This window comes from Podarcis cretensis, assembly GCF_951804945.1.
Source record: "Podarcis cretensis genome assembly, chromosome: 5".
In the NCBI taxonomy this organism is placed as follows: Eukaryota; Metazoa; Chordata; class Lepidosauria; order Squamata; family Lacertidae; genus Podarcis; species Podarcis cretensis.
This window is the reverse complement of record NC_137174.1, coordinates 597,169-618,739: the sequence shown is the minus strand read 5'-3', so window position 1 is coordinate 618,739 and position 21,571 is coordinate 597,169. Positions and strand designations below refer to the sequence as shown.

General features: G+C 43.1%; 2 protein-coding genes across 22 annotated transcripts in view; both read left to right on the top strand.

Moving 5' to 3' along the window:
* CCDC91 (coiled-coil domain containing 91) overlaps positions 1 to 21,571 on the top strand; it is a 185,715-nt gene that overhangs the window by 83,567 nt on the left and 80,577 nt on the right. The window lies entirely within an intron of this gene.
* Positions 2,208 to 9,903, top strand: LOC307215756 (uncharacterized protein). The gene is made up of 2 exons (XM_079975421.1): positions 2,208 to 3,788; positions 9,785 to 9,903. Exons 1-2 carry the CDS (start codon positions 2,855 to 2,857, stop codon positions 9,820 to 9,822), a joined length of 972 nt encoding a protein of 323 aa, XP_079831547.1. The 5' UTR covers positions 2,208 to 2,854; the 3' UTR covers positions 9,823 to 9,903.

Sequence of the window (21,571 nt, the reverse complement as noted above, 5' to 3'; positions counted from 1 at the left end):
CAATAAACTAAACAAAACAATACAAAAACAATTTAAAAGCATACATCATACCTTTTCCATATTCTATCTTTCATTCCCTTGTTTCATCAACCTCCTCTCACCTGCCTTTTTGTATTCTACTTCTATTAGTTGTCTCAGCAATTCCTTTCCCTCTTTCTCTATTTTCTGTCATATAAATGTCTTAACATATTTTTAATCTTATTTTCCATTAAAACTAGTATACTTATTTAAGCTTAACTCCTTAAAACATTTCCACTAAGGCCATAAAATTTCATTCCAACATTTTTCTATCACTCATTAATTTTACAATATTTCTATATATAAACTTTAAATTTTCCAATCTTCTTCCACCATCTCCTCTCCCCGGTCTCGGACTCTGCCAGTCACTTCCGTCAACTCCATACAGTCCATCAACCTGGAGATCTTATGTCCGAGGCTCTTAACTCTTTTCCACGTCCCTTCTGCAGGTCTTCTTCATATTCTTTGATGCTAAAGAGCAGATCTCGGGGAAACTCCGACCTAACGATGCTTTTATTCCTTCTCGACAGGTCAACCAAATTTCTGTAGTTAAAGCTAAGATCCATAAAGTATTTCAGGGCATGTTTCAAGATTCCTCCAAATCCAAAGGCCCCCGGAACTCCAATCTCCTCCAGCAATGGTCTTATTCATCATTGACCTGGCATTGCACAGCAACACTTTCAGGTCATGTGGGTTTCCCCTGCTGATTCCAGTATCCTTCCGGTCAGGACCAGACCCGGAGGTAGGGATAGTCCTCAGACAATGACTAAACCTGCCTCCTCGGTAATGACATGGTCTGGTATTAGTATAGCTCCTCCTCCTGCCCGTGATCACTGAGATTGGGTGTCCTGGTGCTTCTACCCCTGTGGAACCTGCCCCAGCCATTCTGTTGGCTGAGGCCCACTCCCAGGCAGCCCTGATCCTTTCCCCTTAAGAGCAAAATGCAAACTTTACAGTGGCCTAACAAAATAGTAAAAGCAAAACAAAGCCAAAAACAATTATACTAAAATAAAACTAATCCCCACCCCACTCAACATTTATCCCACCCCAAACAAAAATAAAATTAAATAAAAATACATAAATAAAAACCACTGTTCACAGTGCAAGCAAGTAAAAACACTTTTAAAACATTTAAAAATATTTAAAAACATCTTCGACATTTACTGCAGCAGTAGCAGCAGCATCAGTGTCCCGAGGCCTCGCTGGAGCTTTAACACTTAAAGCTGTGGCGGTGGTGAGTGTGGGCCGCATCCCCTAGGCCCGGTGGAGGGAGCGGCCTTCCCCAACACTCACGATGGCAGAAAATTGATAAAGCTAAAGATCCAGAAATGCGCAGAAAAAATTGGACACCTGAGCTGGCTGTTGTAGCTGAGCCCAGATTGAATTCGCAAACTGCAATTAATTTAAGATCAACTATAATCAATGATCTATCAACGGATTCTTCCCTGACGGCTTACGATAATCTCATTGAGTACTTGCAGGATGTGGTCTCTGTTAACACAAACCCAGCCAGCAACCTCCGTATAGCTAAAGGGCGCAGCTGGTTTGACCAAGAGTGCCACATGAAGAAGGAAGCCTTAAGGAACTCTTATTTGGCCTATAGAAACACTGGCCTAAACTATTTACCCCCAACTTATTTCAAAATTTAAAAAGAGTACAAAGCCCCTTTGGCTTCGGAAAAAAGGCAGTTTGAACAAAACTCTTGGTCTCTGTTACTGAATGCCTCGCTTAACAATGAAACAAAACTCTTCTGGCAACTGGTCTCTGGCTTCCTGAGCAATAGCTCTCCAGCCCCCAGCTGTGCCATTCCAGCTCAGGTATGGGAGAACCATTTTAGAAATATATTCACAGGAAATTCAAATCTTCCCTCCAGTTTTCATGATGAAGATTCGGCAGAACTGTCACTGCTCCCACAATGGAGCCCGGTTACAGTGGAAGAAGTCTATACATTAATTGGGAACCTGAAAAATGGCAAGGCCCCGGGAAATGACTTTATCCCAGCTGAATTGATCATATCAAATCAGCACTGGTGGGCTCCTCTCCTGGCGGCACTTTTTAAGGTACAGTGGTACCTCAGGTTAAGAACTTAATTCGTTTTGGAGGTCCGTTCTTAACCTAAACTGTTCTTAACCTGAGGTACCACTTTAGCTAATGGGGCCTCCTGCTGCTGCCACACTGCCGGAGCACGATTTCTGTTCTCATCCTGAAGCAAAGTTCTTAACCCGAGGAACTATTTCTGGGTTAGCGGAGTCTGTAACCTGAAGCGTCTGTAACTGGAGGTACCACTGTAGTTAATAACTCGGGCAAAGTACCATCTAGTTGGAAACATGCAATAGTAGTCCCAATCTTTAAGAGAGGCCAGCCAAACGTGCCTTCTAATTATCAGTCTGCTTTCAATAATAGGAAAGCTGTATGCCTGCTTTCTCTGTAATAAACTGACAACTTTTCTAAATGACTATAACATACTATCTGAAGCTCAGGCAGTTTTCCGCGAGAACCGCTCAACATCAGATCACTGTCTGATGTTGTCCCTCCTAGCCGAGAAGTACACCAGAGACCTTTACAGGGAAAACTCTTTGTGGCCTTTATGGACCTGAAATCTGCCTTTGACTCCATCCCCAGATCTCAACTATGGTCCAAGTTACATCTAGTATTGAAGAATAAATGCCTCCTACATCTTATTAAAGCCCTGCACTGTGGAAGCAAATTGCAGGTTAGGTGTGGGTTGCAGGGCCAGCTCTCGGTCTTTATTGAGATGGCCAGGGGAGTGAGATAGGGATGCATTTTGGCCCCTACTTTGTTCAGTTTGTTTTTGAATGACTTAGAGGCGAGCTTAATGGATCTTGATGGCCATCTCCCAAAAATAGGAAGGAGAAAGACCCCTCTCTTGTTGTATGCAGATGACGCAACCATCCTCTCCCAATCCAGACCTGGCCTGAACTACCAACTCAGGAAATTCTCAGACTACTGCTCTGGTAATGGGTTATCCATTAATTATGAAAAATCAAAAGTCCTGGTGTTTGAGAAAAGATTCTCCCCAAGTAAATGGGTACTGGATAGTCACAAACTAGAGCAGACCAAATATTTCTGGTATCTAGGGCTTCCATTCCATCATTCTAAGTCCTGGAAACGCCATTGGCAGACTGCCTATCAAAAGGCAGAGGTAAGCAAATTGGCTATACTTCGATTCTTTTATACAAGGGGAGGCCATTATGTTCCATCAGCCATTAGGGTATTTAATGCAAAATTTGTCTCTCAACTCTTCTACACCTCAAACGTCTGTTTCAATGGCTTATTTCCCATGTTTGATGGGTTCCAGGCAAAGTTTCTCCGGTCCCTTTTACAGGTTCCAAATTGTGTTCCAAATGCAATTCTAATTCTAGAAACAGGTGAATGCCCTCTCTCAACTAAAGCATGGTGGGCTGCCCTGAGATACTGGCTCAAGATCTCAGTCTTTGGCCTAGGGGAGGGGTTACTTTCACACCTAAACAACGAGGAGTTTTATCAGCTCATGGAAGAAAACTATGGTCAGAAAAGCCACTTTGATTGGAATGCCACCTTCTTCTACCATCTGGGCTATGATACTGCCCTTGAATCTCTGAGGCAAAGGCTCTGGGACTTATCACATAGTGATCTCCAATCTCAATCTCATGTTATCTGTGGCCCAATAGCAGTAGGAATTCATTACGGGTATGATTTTCAGATACCTGCATATCTTAGAAATCTGTCTGTACCAACTTATTGGCGTCTCTTTACCAAAGCCAGATTAAGTGTATTTCTATCAGAAGTGCAGACTGCCAGAAGTGGCAGACTGAGAGGCATCCATTATCAGAACAGGCTCTATGTATGCTCTCAGGACATTGATTGTATGAGGCATATCCTGCCTACTGCATTGCGGACAATATGAGCAAGCTAGAGATCTATTGATTAAAACCCTACTGGCAAATCAGCCAGGTAAATCTGAAGCTTACTATACTAAATATCTTCTGGAAGAAAAGTCCAAGATATCACAGTGGCCATGGCAAAGTTTCTTTCGGTAGTCATACGTATCAAAGATAATCATAGGTAAAGGTAAAGGGACCCCCTGACCATTAGGTCCAGTCGTGGCTGACTCTGGGGTTGTGGCGCTCATCTCGCTTTATCGGCCGAGGGAGCTTCCGGGTCATGTGGCCAGCATGACTCAGCCGCTTCTGGCGAAACCAGAGCAGCGCACGGAAACGCCGTTTACCTTCCCGCCGGAGCAGTACCTATTTATCTACTTTCACTTTGACATGCTTTCGAACTGCTAGGTTGGCAGGAAAGATACTTAAGACTAAACAAATATTGTCTCGGTCTTCCTCTCCTGGGGGGGGGGGTTTCTGTATGAATCTGCATTTTATTCTGAATCTATGTTACGGGTCTTTGGACTGCAGTAAATTATACCTTGGGTTGAAGTAGCTTCGGGATAAGTATTTTCGGGTTGCGCACTGCGGCGACCTGGAAGTAACAGAGTGTGTTACTTTCGGGTTTCGCTGCATGCACAGACGGTCAAAATGACGTCACATACATTCGCGGAAGCGGCGAATCGCGACTCGCACGGTCGCGGGTTGCATTTGCTTCTGGATGCGAACGGGGCTCAGAATGCATTCCGTACGCATCCAGAGGTACTACTGTACATTAAATAAAAAATAAGTTATTAGTCAAGCTCCCTGCTTTGGATTTTTGTCCTGCCACTTTTTTTGTCTGAAAACCACTAGTTACAGATGTTTGTCATTGACTGTACTGAAGGGAACGAGGTGGAGGAGGAATGGAGATCACCCCCCCCACCGCCATTCTCCTGACGCTGCAGGAGAAGAGGAATGCTGCATTGATTTACAGCAGGGGTTTTAGGAAGGTCACAGCTCAGAGACAGATGAACAGAAGAGTTGGGAAGTGTTAGGAGAAGGGGAAGGTGAGGCAAGGCCAGGAGGCAGAGCAGCCAGCTGACATGTTGTCACTGGAGAGTATTTCTGACCCCCCTTCTCCCAGAACTCGGCGTTTGTTAAGAGTGCAGGAACAGAGAACTTGGAGACAGTTGGCCACGAGCGGACACAGTAAAAGGAAATGCTGTTGCTAGGCAGGAGGGAGGAGGAGCTCAGTTGGAGCAACACCGTTGTTTGGGCATACGGCATTCTTTTGTCTCTCATTATTATGAATGAATAAACTCAATAAACTCATTTTTCTCTGCTTGCTGCTGCCATCGGGGGAGGGATAGAATTCCTGAGCCTGACAATGTACCTGTACCTGATGATCTGTTAATTTTTAGTTTCATTAAGTATGAGAATTTCATCCCTTGCCACTACTACTTGCCACTTTCTTGAGTTGTCCTTGAAAATGTGTTTACATTACATGTAGTAATAACATGTACAGAGACTTCATTCAACTTTTCTGCATCTCCCTATCCCTTTAGCATCCCTTCCACCCTTTATGTTATCATCTAAAGATATTAAATCTCTCTGTGGTCAGCTTTCTGCTTCCAATATACTTAAAGAAATGTTTGTTGTTGGTCTTATTGTGTGTTTTATTCTGTTTTGCTTTGCTTTCCTTATTGTCAACATACAGTTATTTTCTCATGTTTTCTTTCCCTTCTTGTTCTTCTAATTTGGGAAAGACTTCAATTCTCTGAAGGAACTCGTCTTGTTTTTCATAGCGACTTTGATTCTGCTTGTTAACCACACTAGCAGCCTCTTGGACTTGATGGTGCCTTTTCTAATCTGTGGTATGTGTAGCTGGGCTTCTATTATTGTGGTTTTAAATAATCTCCAGCTATTTTGGAGAGAATTGATCAACAACTTCCCCTTTCAACTTCAATTTAACTCATCCCCTCATTTTTTGGAAGTTTCCTCTTTTGAAGTCAAATGTGATTGTGTTTTTTGTTGTTGTTTAGTCGTTTAGTCGTGTCCGACTCTTCGTGACCCCATGGACCAGAGAACGCCAGGCACTCCTGTCCTCCACTGCCCCCCACAGCTTGGTCAGACTCATGCTGGTAACCTCGAAAACACTGTCCAACCATCTCGTCCTCTGTCGCCCCCTTCTCCTTGTGCCCTCCATCTTTCCCAGCATCAGGGTCTTCTCCAGGGAGTCTTCTCTTCTCATGAGGTGGCCAAAGTACTGGAGACTTAGCTTCACAATCTGTCCTTCCAGTGAGCACTCAGGGCTGATTTCCTTCAGAATGGAGAGGTTTGATCTTCTTGCAGTCCATGGGACTCTCAAGAGTCTCCTCCAGCACCATAATTCAAAAGCATCAATTCTTCGGCGATCAGCCTTCTTTATGGTCCAGCTCTCACTTCCATACATCACTACTGGGAAAACCATAGCTTTAACTATACGGACCTTTGTTGGCAAGGTGATGTCTCTACTTCTCAAGATGCTGTCTAGGCCTGTCATTGCCCTTCTCCCAAGAAGCAGGCGTCTTTTAATTTCGTGGCTGCTGTCACCATCTGCAGTGATCATGGAGCCCAAGAAAGTAAAATCTCTCACTGCCTCCATTTCTTCCCCTTCTATTTGCCAGGAGGTGATGGGACTAGTAGCCATGATCTTCGTTTTTTTGATGTTGAGCTTCAGACCATATTTTGCACTCTCCTCTTTCACCCTCAATAAAAGGTTCTTTAATTCCTCCTCACTTTCTGCCATCAAGGTTGTGTCATTGGAATATCTGAGGTTGTTGATATTTCTTCCGGCAATCTTAATTCCGGCTAGGGATTCATCCAGCCCAGCCTTTCGCATGATGAATTCTGCATATAAGTTAAATAAGCAAGGAGACAAAATGCAGCCTTGTCGTACTCCTTTCCCAATTTTGAACCAGTCAGTTGTTCCATATCCAGTTCTAACTGTAGCTTCTTGTCCCACATAGAGATTTCTCAGGAGACAGATGAGGTGATCAGGCACTCCCATTTCTTTAAGAACTTGCCATAGTTTGCCATGGTCGACACAGTCAAAGGCTTTTGCATAGTCAATGAAACAGAAGTAAATGTCTTTCTGGAACTCTCTAGCTTTCTCCATAATCCAGCGCATGTTTGCAATTTGGTCTCTGGTTCCTCTGCCTCTTCTAAATCCAGCTTGCACTTCTGGGAGTTCTCGGTCCACATACTGCTTGAGCCTTCCTTGTAGAATTTTAAGCATAACCTTGCTAGCGTGAGAAATTAGTGAAATTGTGCGATAGTTGGAGCATTCTTTGGCACTGCCCTTCTTTGGGATTGGGATGTAGACTGATCTTCTCCAATCTTCTGGCCACTGCTGAGTTTTCCAAACTTGCTGGCATATTGAGTGTAGCACCTTAACAGCATCATCTTTTAAAATTTTAAATAGTTCAGCTGGAATACCATCACTTCCACTGGCCTTGTTATTTGCAGTGCTTTCTAAGGCCCATTTGACTTCACTCTCCAGGATGTCTGGCTCAAGGTCAGCAACCACACTACCTGGGGTATATGAGACATCCGTTTCTTTCTGGTATAATTCCTCTGTGTATTCTTGCCACCTCTTCTTGATGTCTTCTGCTTCTGTTAGGTCCTTTCCACTTTTGTCCTTTATTATGGAAATCTTTGTACGAAATGTTCCATAATGTATTATGGAAATCTTTGTACGAAATGTGATTGTGTTTAAGTATGTTTAATTGATAGCACTGTGGTAGCTGTTCCCAGTTGGTTCAATGCCAGATTTCACGATTAGTTCTAAGAGTCATTTAGGATTAAGTCCAGGGTCACTTTGCATCTGATTGGTTCCATGACCAACCAATTACTAAAGGACCAGTTATTTAGTAATACATATTTGTTTTGACCCAAACACAGATTTGCCTCCATCTATGCAAATGTAACTGAAATAGTACAGCACATTCGCCTGTTTATCAAGAGGTAGCAGTGGTGCTGTAAAATGAGTTGTTCAGCTCCTGGCCCATTACACTGTTTCTGATGTGTAAGCCAGCTTGTGAGCAGAACAGAGAGGTCCTTCCCCTTGTTCCTACCCATGAACAAGTGGGTGGCTCTACTGCCACTGGGCATTGGAGGGGTCCAGGCAAGGTGTGAGTCCCAGTGTGTGTACATGGCCCCCAACAAATGCTCCAGTATGCTGGCTTCTGACTCTGGTTTTATGAGGAATAATCATAACCCCTCTATGCAATAAAGATTTTATTTATTTCTCCTGTATCTATTTTCTCATTCAGCATTCAGCACCCCAGCTCTCTTTCTTATATTCTCTCTCTCTACAAATAACCCTGGTATGCACATTTCCCCTTATGTCCATTCGATTTTCTGACAAGCCATCGTATACTCATTGCTGAGTTCTGTGCCATCTCATAGAATCATAGAATCATAGAGTTGGAAGAGACCACAAGGGCCATCGAGTCCAACCCCCTGCCAAGCAGGAAACACCATCAGAGCACTCCTGACATATGGTTGTCAAGCCTCTGCTTAAAGACCTCCAAAGAAGGAGACTCCACCACACTCCTTGGCAGCAAATTCCACTGTCGAACAGCTCTTACTGTCAGGAAGTTCTTCCTAATGTTTAGGTGGAATCTTTTTTCTTGTAGTTTGGAACCATTGCTCCGTGTCCGCTTCTCTGGAGCAGCAGAAAACAACCTTTCTCCCTCCTCTATGTGACATCCTTTTATATATTTGAACATGGCTATCATATCACCCCTTAACCTCCTCTTCTCCAGGCTAAACATGCCCAGCTCCCTTAGCCATTCCCCATAAGGCATCGTCTCCAGGCCTTTGAGCATTTTGGTTGCCCTCCTCTGGACACGTTCCAGTTTGTCAGTGTCCTTCTTGAACCCAAATAATTACCGCCCAGTCAGTCTGACATCAATACCAGGGAAGATTCTGGAGCAGATCATTAAGCAAACAGTTTGTGAGCACCTAGAAAGGAATACTGTGATCACCAATAGTCAGCATGGATTTCTGAAAAATAAGTCGTGTCAGACTAACCTGATCTCGTTTTTTGACAGAATTACAAGCCTGGTAGATGAAGGGAACGCAGTGGATGTAGCCTACCTTGATTTCAGCAAGGCATTTGACAAGGTGCCCCATGATATTCTTGTAAAGAAGCTGGTAAAATGCGGTCTTGACTATGCTACCACTCAGTGGATTTGTAACTGGCTGACTGAACGAACCCAAAGGGTGCTCATCAATGGTTCCTCTTCATCCTGGAGAAGAGTAACTAGTGGGGTGCCACAGGGTTCTGTCTTGGGCCCAGTCTTATTCAACATCTTTATCAACGACTTGGATGATGGACTCAAGGGCATCCTGATCAAATTTGCAGATGACACCAAACTGGGAGGGGTGGCTAACACCCCAGAGGACAGGATCACACTTCAAAACGACCTTGACAGATTAGAGAACTGGGCCAAAACAAACAAGATGAATTTTAACAGGGAGAAATGTAAAGTATTGCACCTGGGCAAAAAAAATGAGAGGCACAAATACAAGATGGGTGACACCTGGCTTGAGAGCAGTACATGTGAAAAGGATCTAGGAGTCTTAGTTGACCACAAACTTGACATGAGCCAACAGTGTGACGTGGCAGCTAAAAAAGCCAATGCAATTCTGGGCTGCATCAATAGGAGTATTGCATCTAGATCAAGGGAAGTAATAGTGCCACTGTATTCTGCTCTGGTCAGACCTCACCTGGAGTACTGTGTCCAGTTCTGGGCACCACAGTTCAAGAAGGACACTGACAAACTGGAACGTGTCCAGAGGAGGGCAACCAAAATGGTCAAAGGCCTGGAAACGATGCCTTATGAAGAACGGCTAAGGGAGCTGGGCATGTTTAGCCTGGAGAAGAGGAGGTTAAGGGGTGATATGATAGCCATGTTCAAATATATAAAAGGATGTCACATAGAGGAGGGAGAAAGGTTGTTTTCTGCTGCTCCAGAGAAGCGGACACGGAGCAATGGTTCCAAACTACAAGAAAGAAGATTCCACCTAAACATTAGGAAGAACTTCCTGACAGTAAGAGCTGTTCGACAGTGGAATTTGCTGCCAAGGTGTGTGGTGGAGTCTCCTTCTTTGGAGGTCTTTAAGCAGAGGCTTGACAACCATATGTCAAGAGTGCTCTGATGGTGTTTCCTGCTTGGCAGGGGGTTGGACTCGATGGCCCTTGTGGTCTCTTCCAACTCTATGATTCTATGATTCTATGATTCTACTGTGGTGCCCAGAACTGGACACAGTACTCCAGGTGAGGCCTGACCAGAGCAGAATACAGTGGCACTATTACTTCCCTTGATCTAGATGCTATACTCCTATTGATGCAGCCCAGAATTGCATTGGCTTTTTTGCATTGGAAGATCTACCAACTGTACATCAACATACCCTAGGGATGACCTGTCACAAATCAGCTGCTCTTCAGCTTCTGCTACCTTTCCCCCAGAGATTACTTTAAAAGCTGATTTGTGATATTTTGATACTAACTGCCAACAGCCCAAGTCCATTTTGGTTAAAGTGGAGCATGTTCCTTTTCCAGAGTGTCTCATGATGTGCAATAAATTTTTACCCTTCTTCCAGAGCACTGGTGTAGTGTTGGTTGTTGGCACCTGGGATGTGCCGGGTGGGGCATGTGGGGACAGTGCCTGGTGGAGAGATGCCAACACTCACCACCACCAGAGTAACCCCACCCCCTACTGGAGCAAAGTGGGACCTGCTTGCCTGCACAGGGTGGACCCTGGCCAGCCAACATGGCCCTTGGCTGGCGGAGAGGAGCACCATGTTGTGGTGTCCTGGGGTCGCCTGTGTGGGGGAGTCTGGTTCGCACCCACTCAAAAATGGTGCACCTGGGGCAATGGCACCCCTGGCACACATGCACACACCCCCATGCTACACCCTTGCTCCAGAGACCACTGACTCACCCACACATTGAAGTCTGACTATCTAGGTGGGCCATGTCTGTGGAATGGGTCGCATTTCTGAGATATTTACTTGGGAGGTCCAAGATTTTAACATACAACCCAATGCCCTATTTTCACTGCATTTTAGTGGTGTCAGCATGCACCAGCACCCCTTCACACACACACACACAATTTTTTTACCTTCAACATTTGCACCAAGCAAGCAACGTGATATACCCATATATATTCCTAATGGCTTCCACTCCTGGGAGCCCACTATTCCACATTCACTCAGGTGTAGCCTCAGTTTGAGTGTGTATCTATTTGATACCCCATTGAGAATCAGGTTGTTATAAATCATAAACTGCACAGATCATAAACTGCTGCTGCCTTCCATTCCCATGTTTATTTCAACAAACAGACAGCATAAGACAGCTTGAGGAAAACTCAGAACACTTAAAATATGAGAGAGCAAATTAAGTGAACCGTGTGCTGTGACGGCCAACTTTTCTCTTGCATGTTAACCTAACATGATTTAATTTCTGTCTTTTATGCTGCTGTTTGTTTAACTTTTATCCTTGATAATTAACAACAGTAAAGAAAAGTAAATATAACTCTTGGAAATCTTTTGCTTGGCTCATGATCTACTTAGAATCATAGAATAGTAGAGTTGGAAGGGGCCCTGCAAGGGTCATCTAGTCCAATGTTTCCCAATCTTTTTCCAACTGTGGCCCCTTCCAACCTTGTTTCCTACCTGTGCCCTCCCCATGGGTGTAATTTTGCTACCCCCGCAAAACTATAAAAAGTATAAAAGGTAAAGGTAAAGGTACCCCTGCCCGTACGGGCCAGTCTTGACAGACTCTGGGGTTGTGCGCCCATCTCACTTAAGAGGCCAGGGGCCAGCGCTGTCCGGAGACACTTCCGGGTCACGTGGCCAGCGTGACATCGCTGCTCTGGCGAGCCAGAGCCGCACACGGAAACGCTGTTTACCTTCCCGCTGGTAAGCGGTCCCTATTTATCTACTTGCACCCGGGGGTGCTTTCGAACTGCTAGGTTGGCAGGCGCTGGGACCGAGCAGCGGGAGCGCACCCCGCCGCAGGGATTCGAACTGCCGACCTTTCGATCGGCAAGCCCTAGGCGCTGAGGCTTTAACCCACAGCGCCACCTGCGTCCCATAAAAAGTATAAATTAATACAAATCTGAGGTTCTGCCCCCCCCAACAAAAGTCAGTCCCCTTAAAAAAAAAAAAAAAAAAAATTCTGGCTACACCCATGCCCCACTGTAGAAAGGTAGCTGTTTAAATGTTTTGTTTGTAAATAGAACATATTATGTTTATAATTTTTACAAAATTTCATTAGTTAAAATGATAGGAACATAATGAAATATTGTTGAAGCAGAAAAACATAGTATCATGGAGCTGGGAGGGACTTCAAGCATCATTTTGAGTGCAGCCCCCTCCAACGTAGGAAACGCAGCTAAACCATCCATGACAGATGGCCATCCAACCTCTGCTTAGAATCCTCCAAGGATGGAGAGTCCAGAAACTCCCAAGGGAGATCCATCTTCCATGTATTATAAAGAGCAAACAACACTTACTTGACTCCAATTATTTGACACAGAGGGGGAAACCTACAGGTACAGTCCAAAAGGCACACAGGGAGTTCTGTATATATGGGAGAAGTTTAAAAAGGAAGTGGTCCTTCCTAACCTGGTGCAAAAAGATCTTGTAATCCGGAGCAGCCGTGGCTGTCTAGATAAAACACTATAGCCCCCCCCCCCCCCACACACACACCTGGGAGTAAGGCCCGCTGAACTCACTGCAGCTGTCTTCTTAGAAGACACTTAGTTATTTACTAGAGCAGGTCAGCAGCACCAGGCAATCCCCGCTTGGCTAGGCACTGGGGCGGATTGCAGAGCCAAGCTGATGCTGCTGACGGGCCCTGCGCCCCCTGACAACGCCCGAAGGCCCCACTCGGCTAGGCGCTGGGGTGGATTGCACTCTGCGCCGTGAAGAGTCAGGCCCAGGCTGCCACCGGGCCCAGCACTGGTGGCAGCAACAAGCAGCTCTCCCATTGCCACCCCACCACCGCACTTACCTGACCTGGGGGTTCTGGATTGCGGGCTCTACTGGTCAAAACAGGGGCCTCAGCAATTGCCCTCTCCCACCAGAAACAAACCAGAATTGCTCTAAGAAAACACACATGGCAAGAAGGAGCGCTAGGCCCTGGTGGGCCACCCCCTTACCCGCTTGTGATCGGCCAAGCAGATAGCCATCCAATCAGGATTTTTAAAAAAATAAAAAATGTGGTTTTTTTCTTCACTTTTCACTTCGGTCTGTGGCCCCCTAGCCTCGTGCTGTGGCCCCCCATTTATGTGATTTTCATGTGTGGTCCCCTTGAAATATCCTGCCCCCCCAAGGTGAGATATGAAACACTGATCTAGTCCAACCCCCTGCAATGCAAGAATCTCAACTAAAGCATCCAAGGCAGATGACCATCCAATCTCTGCTTTAAAACTTCCAAGGAAGGCTAGTCTACCTCTTTGCAGGGAAGCCCGTTCAATGTCAGAACAGCTCTTACTCACATAAAGGTCTTCTTGATGTTTAGTTAGAATTTCCTTACTTGTAACTTGAAGCCATTGGTTCAGGCCCTAGCCTCTGGAGCAGGAGAAAACAAACTTTTTGTTCAGGTACCTAGTACCTGTGTAAATAATATTCTATTGAAAGTTTTAAAGAGGCTAAAAGTAGGTTATATATTTGGTAATCTGGGTTGGTCCCCTCCATTCTTATTTTCAGTCATTATTAGTAATCTGAAAGCAATAGTCATCAATATAAGACCCGTGGTGTGACCATACTGTATTACAGAACATCTCAATTAATATTTTGTATTAAGAAAGAGCTTGGGGCTTTCTTTTTACTCCTTCCCTACTCCCAGCTTTTGATAGTCCTCTCAGATTCAAAGGAGGCTTGCTGTGTGAGGTGGGTTGAGGCTGGTGGGCCAGTAAGCATGTGTCTAAACCCCCCTTGAGCGCATACAGAAAACAGTGTAGTGTGGATTTTTTAATTTATTTTTAAAAACCCAATTTCACATAAGGCTTTCGTTCCCATCATTAATAATTATTGAAAAGAATTTTCCAAAGGAAATTCTATCTGGACTAATATTTAAAAGTTCAAAGTAACATGACTGAAAGTTTTAAGTCACATGTCAAAGTAAGAGTGGAAAACTTTCTGAAAATTTAAGTGAACATCTTGTTTTTATTTATCTCACAGCCCACTTTACTAAAAATGTCAGCTTGCCTGAACTATTTTGTTCTTTTTTAAAAAATATGCATAACCCTGATGTTTGCTTTCATGTAAGAATCATCTCATTTCCTTCATCAGCAAGAGATGTGGGCCATTTGCTCAGTCTTGCATGCAGAAGTTTTTAAATTCAATCCCCACCAGCTCCAGTTAAAGAATGTCATGTTATAGGACAGAGAAAGACACAGACCCTGCCCCACATTGACTGACAAGGGCTTTCCTTGATCAGAGTGATAATCACTGGAGTAGGTGGACCAGTCTAATTCAGTGTAAGGCAGATGATTTCCTATGTGCCAGAAAAATGTGTCAGAAATTTTGTGAATGTTGCCATTGACCAATAATTCTAACGTTTTAGGAAGTCCTGCAAGAAGTATTAGAAATGTTTCTAACTGTTGACATTTAAATTTATCAGTGGTATGGTGAATTTTCTTCACTAGGAGATGATGAAAATTAGATTAACAAAAATGTTCAGTGGAGGCTTCAAGCTTACCAGGCAGTATCAGATTTTTTTGACATTTGCCTGTGGGCCTCCTAAAATGCAAGGAAAAATCCCTATCAATAAATATAAATTCTGACATGTATGATGACTTTGACCAGTACTTTGCAGTTTGACCAATTAATGGTTTGCTTGAACATTATGGTTTGCTAAGAATTTTTATTTGCTCTTCATTTTAAGTATTCAGAACTGAAAGGCAGTGCATATTAATCTATGGTGCATTCTAGACTGGTATAAACATTAATGTATTCCATACCTGACTGCTCAGCTCATATGTTTTGGTATAGTTTTTGTAGCCTTTAAAAAAAAGTAAAAACAAAAGAACAGACTGCTTGGAATCATTTACCGGTAGTTGTAGAATGTTTAAACAAAATAAAAGAATTAGGCATATTAATTATTTTTAGACATATTAAATTCTTTTTATTTTTATTTTTTTAGCTTCTTTCAAAGCATTGTGGTTTGTGGATAAGCACTTCATGTTCAATCAAATTCAGTGGAAAGGATTTAAGCTTAACTCTCCTATTGGAATCAAAAAGTACTTGGCACTGGATGGATCATATCCTATATGAAATGTATATTCTATTCCTCACATCTTACTGATTCATATGAACACCCCCTCCCCCAAGTTTAAGATTGCTCTTGAAATACTGCTTTCAGTGGGGGAGTGGGGGCATAGTAACACAAACCCTTTTAAAAAGCATTTTTTCTGACTTTATATTAGTACATCCCTTTTTAAAATTTATTATTATTATTATTATTATTAAAAAGGAGCTTGTGAAATTTCACAATATTGTCATGTTTAAATTCCTCATTTTTTGTTTGTTGTCATGGCTGAGAGCTTATGTTTCTTGAATCCTTCAAATCTTTAGGAAGCTCACCTGAATTTGGTGTTTCTTGTAATTCTCATGTCTGCCAGGAAAGGGGGGGGGGATATTTGGACTCTTAAGACAAGAACTTGGTATTATCCACATCAACCCATCTGTGCATCGACCCATAATTCACACCTAAGAATTGTGGCTATCGCCTACACTGATGCCATTTTGACATTGGCTGAACTCTCATTTACTTTCTGAGCCCTAGCTGGCCACTAACACCAGGTGGTTTATTTTAAACCTAATGGTAAATGTTCCAGGAGCTGTTGTTTAGTTCAGAACTGCAGTTTTGTTTTACTTGACTTTTTTGTACACTACTTTGCTATTGCACATGAAAGTTGGCATAGATAAATGTTCATAAAATAAATAAAGTCAATTCCATCTTTGCCTTGTATTGCATTGCATCGGAAAGTATGAATCTGTGATGTGAGCTTGGATTACCTGTGGAGGTCTTATGAGTTTAAATCCTCAGATAATCCATGTGTGTTGCCAAGATTGGACCTCAGAGTTCACTGCCAGCAGATCGGTGGCAGAGCTAATTACTTTAGCATATAAATCTTAGAGTCAACTACCACTCACAGGGGTTATGGCACCCTTTGTACGATCAGCGGCTGCCATGAACATCAACATCTTATTGGAAAACATGGTTGCAGTTCTTTGATGTAGTAGTAGGCTGGATGAGGGCTATTTGGCTGAAGCTGAATTCCTAGAGACTTTGTAGGTGGGATGTGGGTGCGGATGGTGTTTGTGGGCCTGGGATTTGGGCATGTGGCCTTTTCTGGGCAGGGTCACATTCCTGTGAAAGAACAGATACTTTGTCCAGATGTGCTCCTGGATTTATCATTATAGTATTGCTGGAGACATGTAATATTTGTAGGACTGTTGAGTTCATGTATACAGCTTTGACAAAGGCAGACCATGAGGAAAGAAATAAAATTCATCTCTGATAGTTGTTGGTCTTTTACTTAATATTTTTTATTAAACATAACTGCATTTTCTCCTTCACTCATAATATTGGCACACTGATCAGAGGGAGACCTTTTTTATTTAACTTGAGCAACAAATCAAACTATCAGTTTCTTTTCCTGATCTATAAGCCAGCATGTAGCTATAGATTAAAGTGCAAGATTTAAAACTTGGCAAAATTGTATCTTTGATTAGCCAGCAAAGCTATTGAAGGCTGTGCCAAGTTGGAAATTTAAGAGCCTTTTCTAGGGCCAAGTTTAGTCAACCACCATCAGTTTGAACATTAAATCTTCATTTTTCTCAGTCCCCTTCTTGTCCTGCTTATTATGATAAAATGGAGATTAAGTGAACTGGAAGAAGGAAGCATTGAATGACAAAACAGGATATAATTCAAACCATTACTCTGGATTACTATTCTGAATTGCAATAATGTTCACAAACATTCTCAAATACTTTATTTAATACTGAGTAGTCAAATATTAAGAGTGTCTGCTCTAGAGAATTGTCTTATTGTATGTGGAATCAGTGGGAATGAGTTAAGAGGTTGGTCCATGATTATCTGCTCTATTTTTGGATGCAGAATTGAAGTTGCCATGAAATTAGGATTACACGTCAGAAGGGTTTAACCTAACACACTTGAAACGGAGCCATGTTCCTTAAAAAGGGACGCCAGCTGTCAGACCCCTGTTACGAACAGAAATACAGGATTTGGCATTACTACTAAACGAAATGGGCACCACTTAGATCTACAGAAATCTTGCTTGATGGGCAGTTGTTTTGTGGCTTAAAATCTTACATATATATATTAAAAGCACATGTCTTGAAGTCCTATGGTCATTTTTTTGACATTGAAGAATTCTTTCCTTTCCCTTGCCGAATTTGTGCTCCTCTGATTTCCTTTTACAGCGCTGTATTTCCTGAACCACAAGAGAACCCAATGCCTTTCACAGAAATGTTTCTAGAGAAGGAAAATTTTAAAATAGCCATGATATGGTATACAGTAAATTCCAAAAATTTTGAACCAGGACAATCACTAGAGATGAGAAAACATACAGTGTCATTGGTTCCTACATGAACCAAGAGGAAGGGGTATTTGTCAGTGGGTTTTATGATTTCTTGCAGTCGTTCAGTTACATCTTGGATCTTAGCCCCGGGCAGACAGCACACTTCCCGAGACATCTTGTCAGGCCCACAGATCACTGCTTCTGTTCCCCTCAGTAGGGAATCCCCTATCACCACTACACGCCTCCTCTTAGGTTTGGTCGGGGTTCTTCCGTGATCTGTCCGTTCCAAGGTCGCCTGCACATTCCCTGAGGACTGGCTTTGCTGCTCGTCTTCATATACCTGATCGACTGTAATGAGGGAGAGATCCTCAAATGGAGTCTGCTCTTCATCTTCCATGCTAGGGGAGAGGACCTCAAAGCGATTGCGTATTTCTAAACAATCAGAGCGAACCCTGGGCCTCCTACTTCTTTGAGTCACGTTTCTCCATATATCTGGCTCCTGTGTTGGTGAACTAGCCTCCTTCTCAGGGGAGTTCCCTGTCTCCTCTTTGGTGGAGACGGTGTGCTCTGTTGCTTCCAAAAAGAGCTCCAGCTCTCTAATTCTTTGGAGCGTAGCTACACGTTCCTCCAGTTGCTGGACTTTGTCTTTTAAGAGGGCAACCAACATGCAATTGCTGCAGGTAAAGCTGCCTGCAACCTTTGACAAGATGGCAAACATTGCGCAGGAACCGCAGGCGACTGCATCTGTTCCCTTACTCTCCATCTTGAGAACGTGTTGTTGGGGGTGGCTACAGCGGTCCTCCATCATAAGAAGCGTGCAAACAGGACAAATAACTCCCCCCCCAAAAAACCCTAGGTCTCCCCCAACAAACGTTTGAGACTAGCTCACCTAAATCTAAAAGATGGATTAAACTGCGTGCGCCGCTAGGCGCACGCCGCTGCCCTGCAAGCTCTGATAAGCTCCTCCCACAGCTAATCACCTGCCTCAACAGAAACCCTGCCCCCTCTGACCTTTGCACAGGGAGAGCAACTAATCAGCCACAGGAAACACACACAAGAAAACCCTTCTTGCTCCTTCTTCAGCTGCTGCCCTGCAAGCTCCAAAATCGATGTCTTGAGCACACCAGGAAAGGCTGTCCTGGTAGGGAACTCCTCTCAACCTACCATCCAACACTGCAGAAGGAAAGACGTTTAGTCTGGCTTTGGTGACAAGCCTTCGATAGTTTGGTACTGTCAGGTTTTTAATGTAAGATGTTAACTTAAAGACATGCCCATATTGTACTCCTACTGCCAGCGGACTACGCACTGCGTGTGATCGAGATCGCAAGTCACTGTGTGCATTATCCCATAATCTTTGCTTTAACGTCTTTAGGGCGCCTTCATAACCCAGTTAATACAGTTGGGGGGGGGTTTACAGACCAATAGAGGTGGCTTTTTTAGCCATGGTTTTCTGCCATTTGCTGACAAATTCCTCATTGGTCAGGTGTTGGTAGAAACCCTTCCCTAGATCAAACACTGAAATCCTGAGCCAATGTTTTAGGGCAGCCCACCACGCTTTAATTGAAATTGGGCATTCACCAGCTTCTAACAGAAGTATGGAGTTGGAGACACAGTTGGGAACCTGCAGCAGAGATCGTAGAAATTTTGCCTGAAAGCCATCTAGCTTTGGCAGGTCCCCATTATGCCAGACATTTGCAGCGTAAAGGAGTTGGGACACGAGTTTTGCGTTGAAAACCCTTACGGCTGCTGGAACATATTTGCTGCCCTTTGTGAAAAGAATCTGAGTATGGCTAGCTTTGTGATCTCCACCTTTTGAAGGGAGGTTTGCCAGTGGTGCTTCTAAGATCCTGTATGATGCAATGTGAGCCCTAGATAACTGAAGTATTTGATCTGTTCAAGGTTATGGCCATCCAGCACCGGGAGAAGCTTCTTTCGAAAACTAAAATTTTAGATTTTTCATAATTAATGGATAAACCTTTTCCAGAACAGTAATCAGAAAATTTCCTCAGCAGATAATTCAAACCCGGTCTGGAACGTGAGATGATGGCCACGTCCTCAGCATATAACAACAAGGGGGTCCTTCTCATTCCTGTTTTTGGGAGGTGTCCATCTGGGTCCATTAAGCTCTCTTCTAGGTCATTTAAGAATAGACAAAATAATGTGGGGGCCAAAATGCATCCTTGTCTCACCCCCCTAGTCATCTCGATGCTGTTCGATAACTGTCCCTGTCGACCGCATCGTACCTGCAGTTTGGTTCCATTGTACAGGGCTTTTATAAGAAAGAGAAGTCGTTTGTCCTGCAAAATTAGACTTAATTTGGACCATAGCTGGGATCTGGGGATGGAGTCAAATGCTGATTTCAGATCCATGAAGGCCACGAAGAGTTTACCCTGTAGAGGCCTGGTATATTTCTCGGCTAGGAAGGACAGCATTAGACAGTGGTTTGATGTTGAATGGTTCGCACGAAAGGCTGCCTGGGCTTCAGATAGTATATTATGTTCATTTAGAAAAGTTGTCAGTTTTCTACTGAGGAATCGGGCATACAGCTTCCCAATTATTGAAAGCAGGCTAATTGGCCTATAATTGGAGGGTAGGTGGAATCTTTTTTCTTGTAGTTTGGAACCATTGCTCCGTGTCCGCTTCTCTGGAGCAGCAGAAAACAACCTTTCTCCCTCCTCTATGTGACATCCTTTTATATATTTGAACATGGCTATCATATCACCCCTTAACCTCCTCTTCTCCAGGCTAAACATGCCCAGCTCCCTTTCCATCTTCCTCTGTTTTCTGTCCTGTAATTTATCTTAACATATTCTAACCTTGTTTTTTCCCTTTAATACATTTACAATCTGTCTGTACCTAATTCCTTATAACATTTTTGCTAAAGCCATGTAACTTCATTCCATCATTTTTCTAACATTCATTAATTTTACAATATTTCTGTAAATAATCTTTAAACTTTTTCCAATCTTCCTCCACCGACTCTTCTCCCTAGTCTCGGATTCTGCCAGTCATTTCCGCCAGTTCCATATAGTCCATCAACTTCATCTGCCATTCTTCCCGGGTGGGTAAATCTTGTGTCTTCCAATACTTTGCGATGAGTATTCTTGCTGCTGTTGTTGCATACATAAAGAAAGTTCTGTCGTTCTTTGGCACCAATTGGCCGACCATACCCAGGAGAAAGGCCTCTGGTTTCTTCAGAAAGGTATATTTGAATACCTTTTTCATTTCATTATAAATCATCTCCCAGAATGTCTTAATCCTTGGGCATGTCCACCAAAGGTGAAAGAATGTACTTTCAGTCTCATTACATTTCCAACATTTATTTTCAGGCAAATGGTAAATTTTTGCAAGCTTGACTGGTGTCATGTACCACCTGTAAGTCATTTTCATTAAATTTAGGGCATTACATGCCGTAAATTTCATACCTGTGGTCCATAACTGTTCCCAGTCAGCCATCATAATGTTATGTCCAACAACTTGTGCCCATTTAATCATAGCAGATTTCACCATTTCATCCTGAGTGTTCCATTTCAACAGCAAGTTATACATTCTTGACAAATTCTTAATTTTGGGATCGAGCAATTGTTTCCAATTTTGATTTTTCCACCTGGAAGCCAACTTTTTTATCCAAATTATATGTCTCCATTATTTGGTAATAATGGAGCCAATCTCGCACTTTGTTTTTTAATTTTTCAAAGCTCTGCAGTTTTACTGTCTCCCTCTTGTTCCAAAATTTCCCAATATTTCGGCCATTTGGCCTCCATATTGAGTTTTTTCTGTGCCTTCGCTTCCATTGGTGACAACCATCTTGGGGTTTTATTTTCTAACAAATCCTTATATCTTATCCAAACATTAAAAAGTGCTTTTCTAACCATATGGTTTTTAAACGCTTTATGTGCTTTTACCTTATCATACCACAAATATGCATGCCAACCAAATACATTGTTAAAACCTTCTAAATCCAGCACATCAGTGTTTTCAAGAAGCAGCCATTCTTTCAGCCAGCAAAAAGCAGCTGATTCATAGTAAAGTTTAAGGTCTGGCAGGGCAAATCCACCTCTTTCTTTAGCATCAGTTAATATC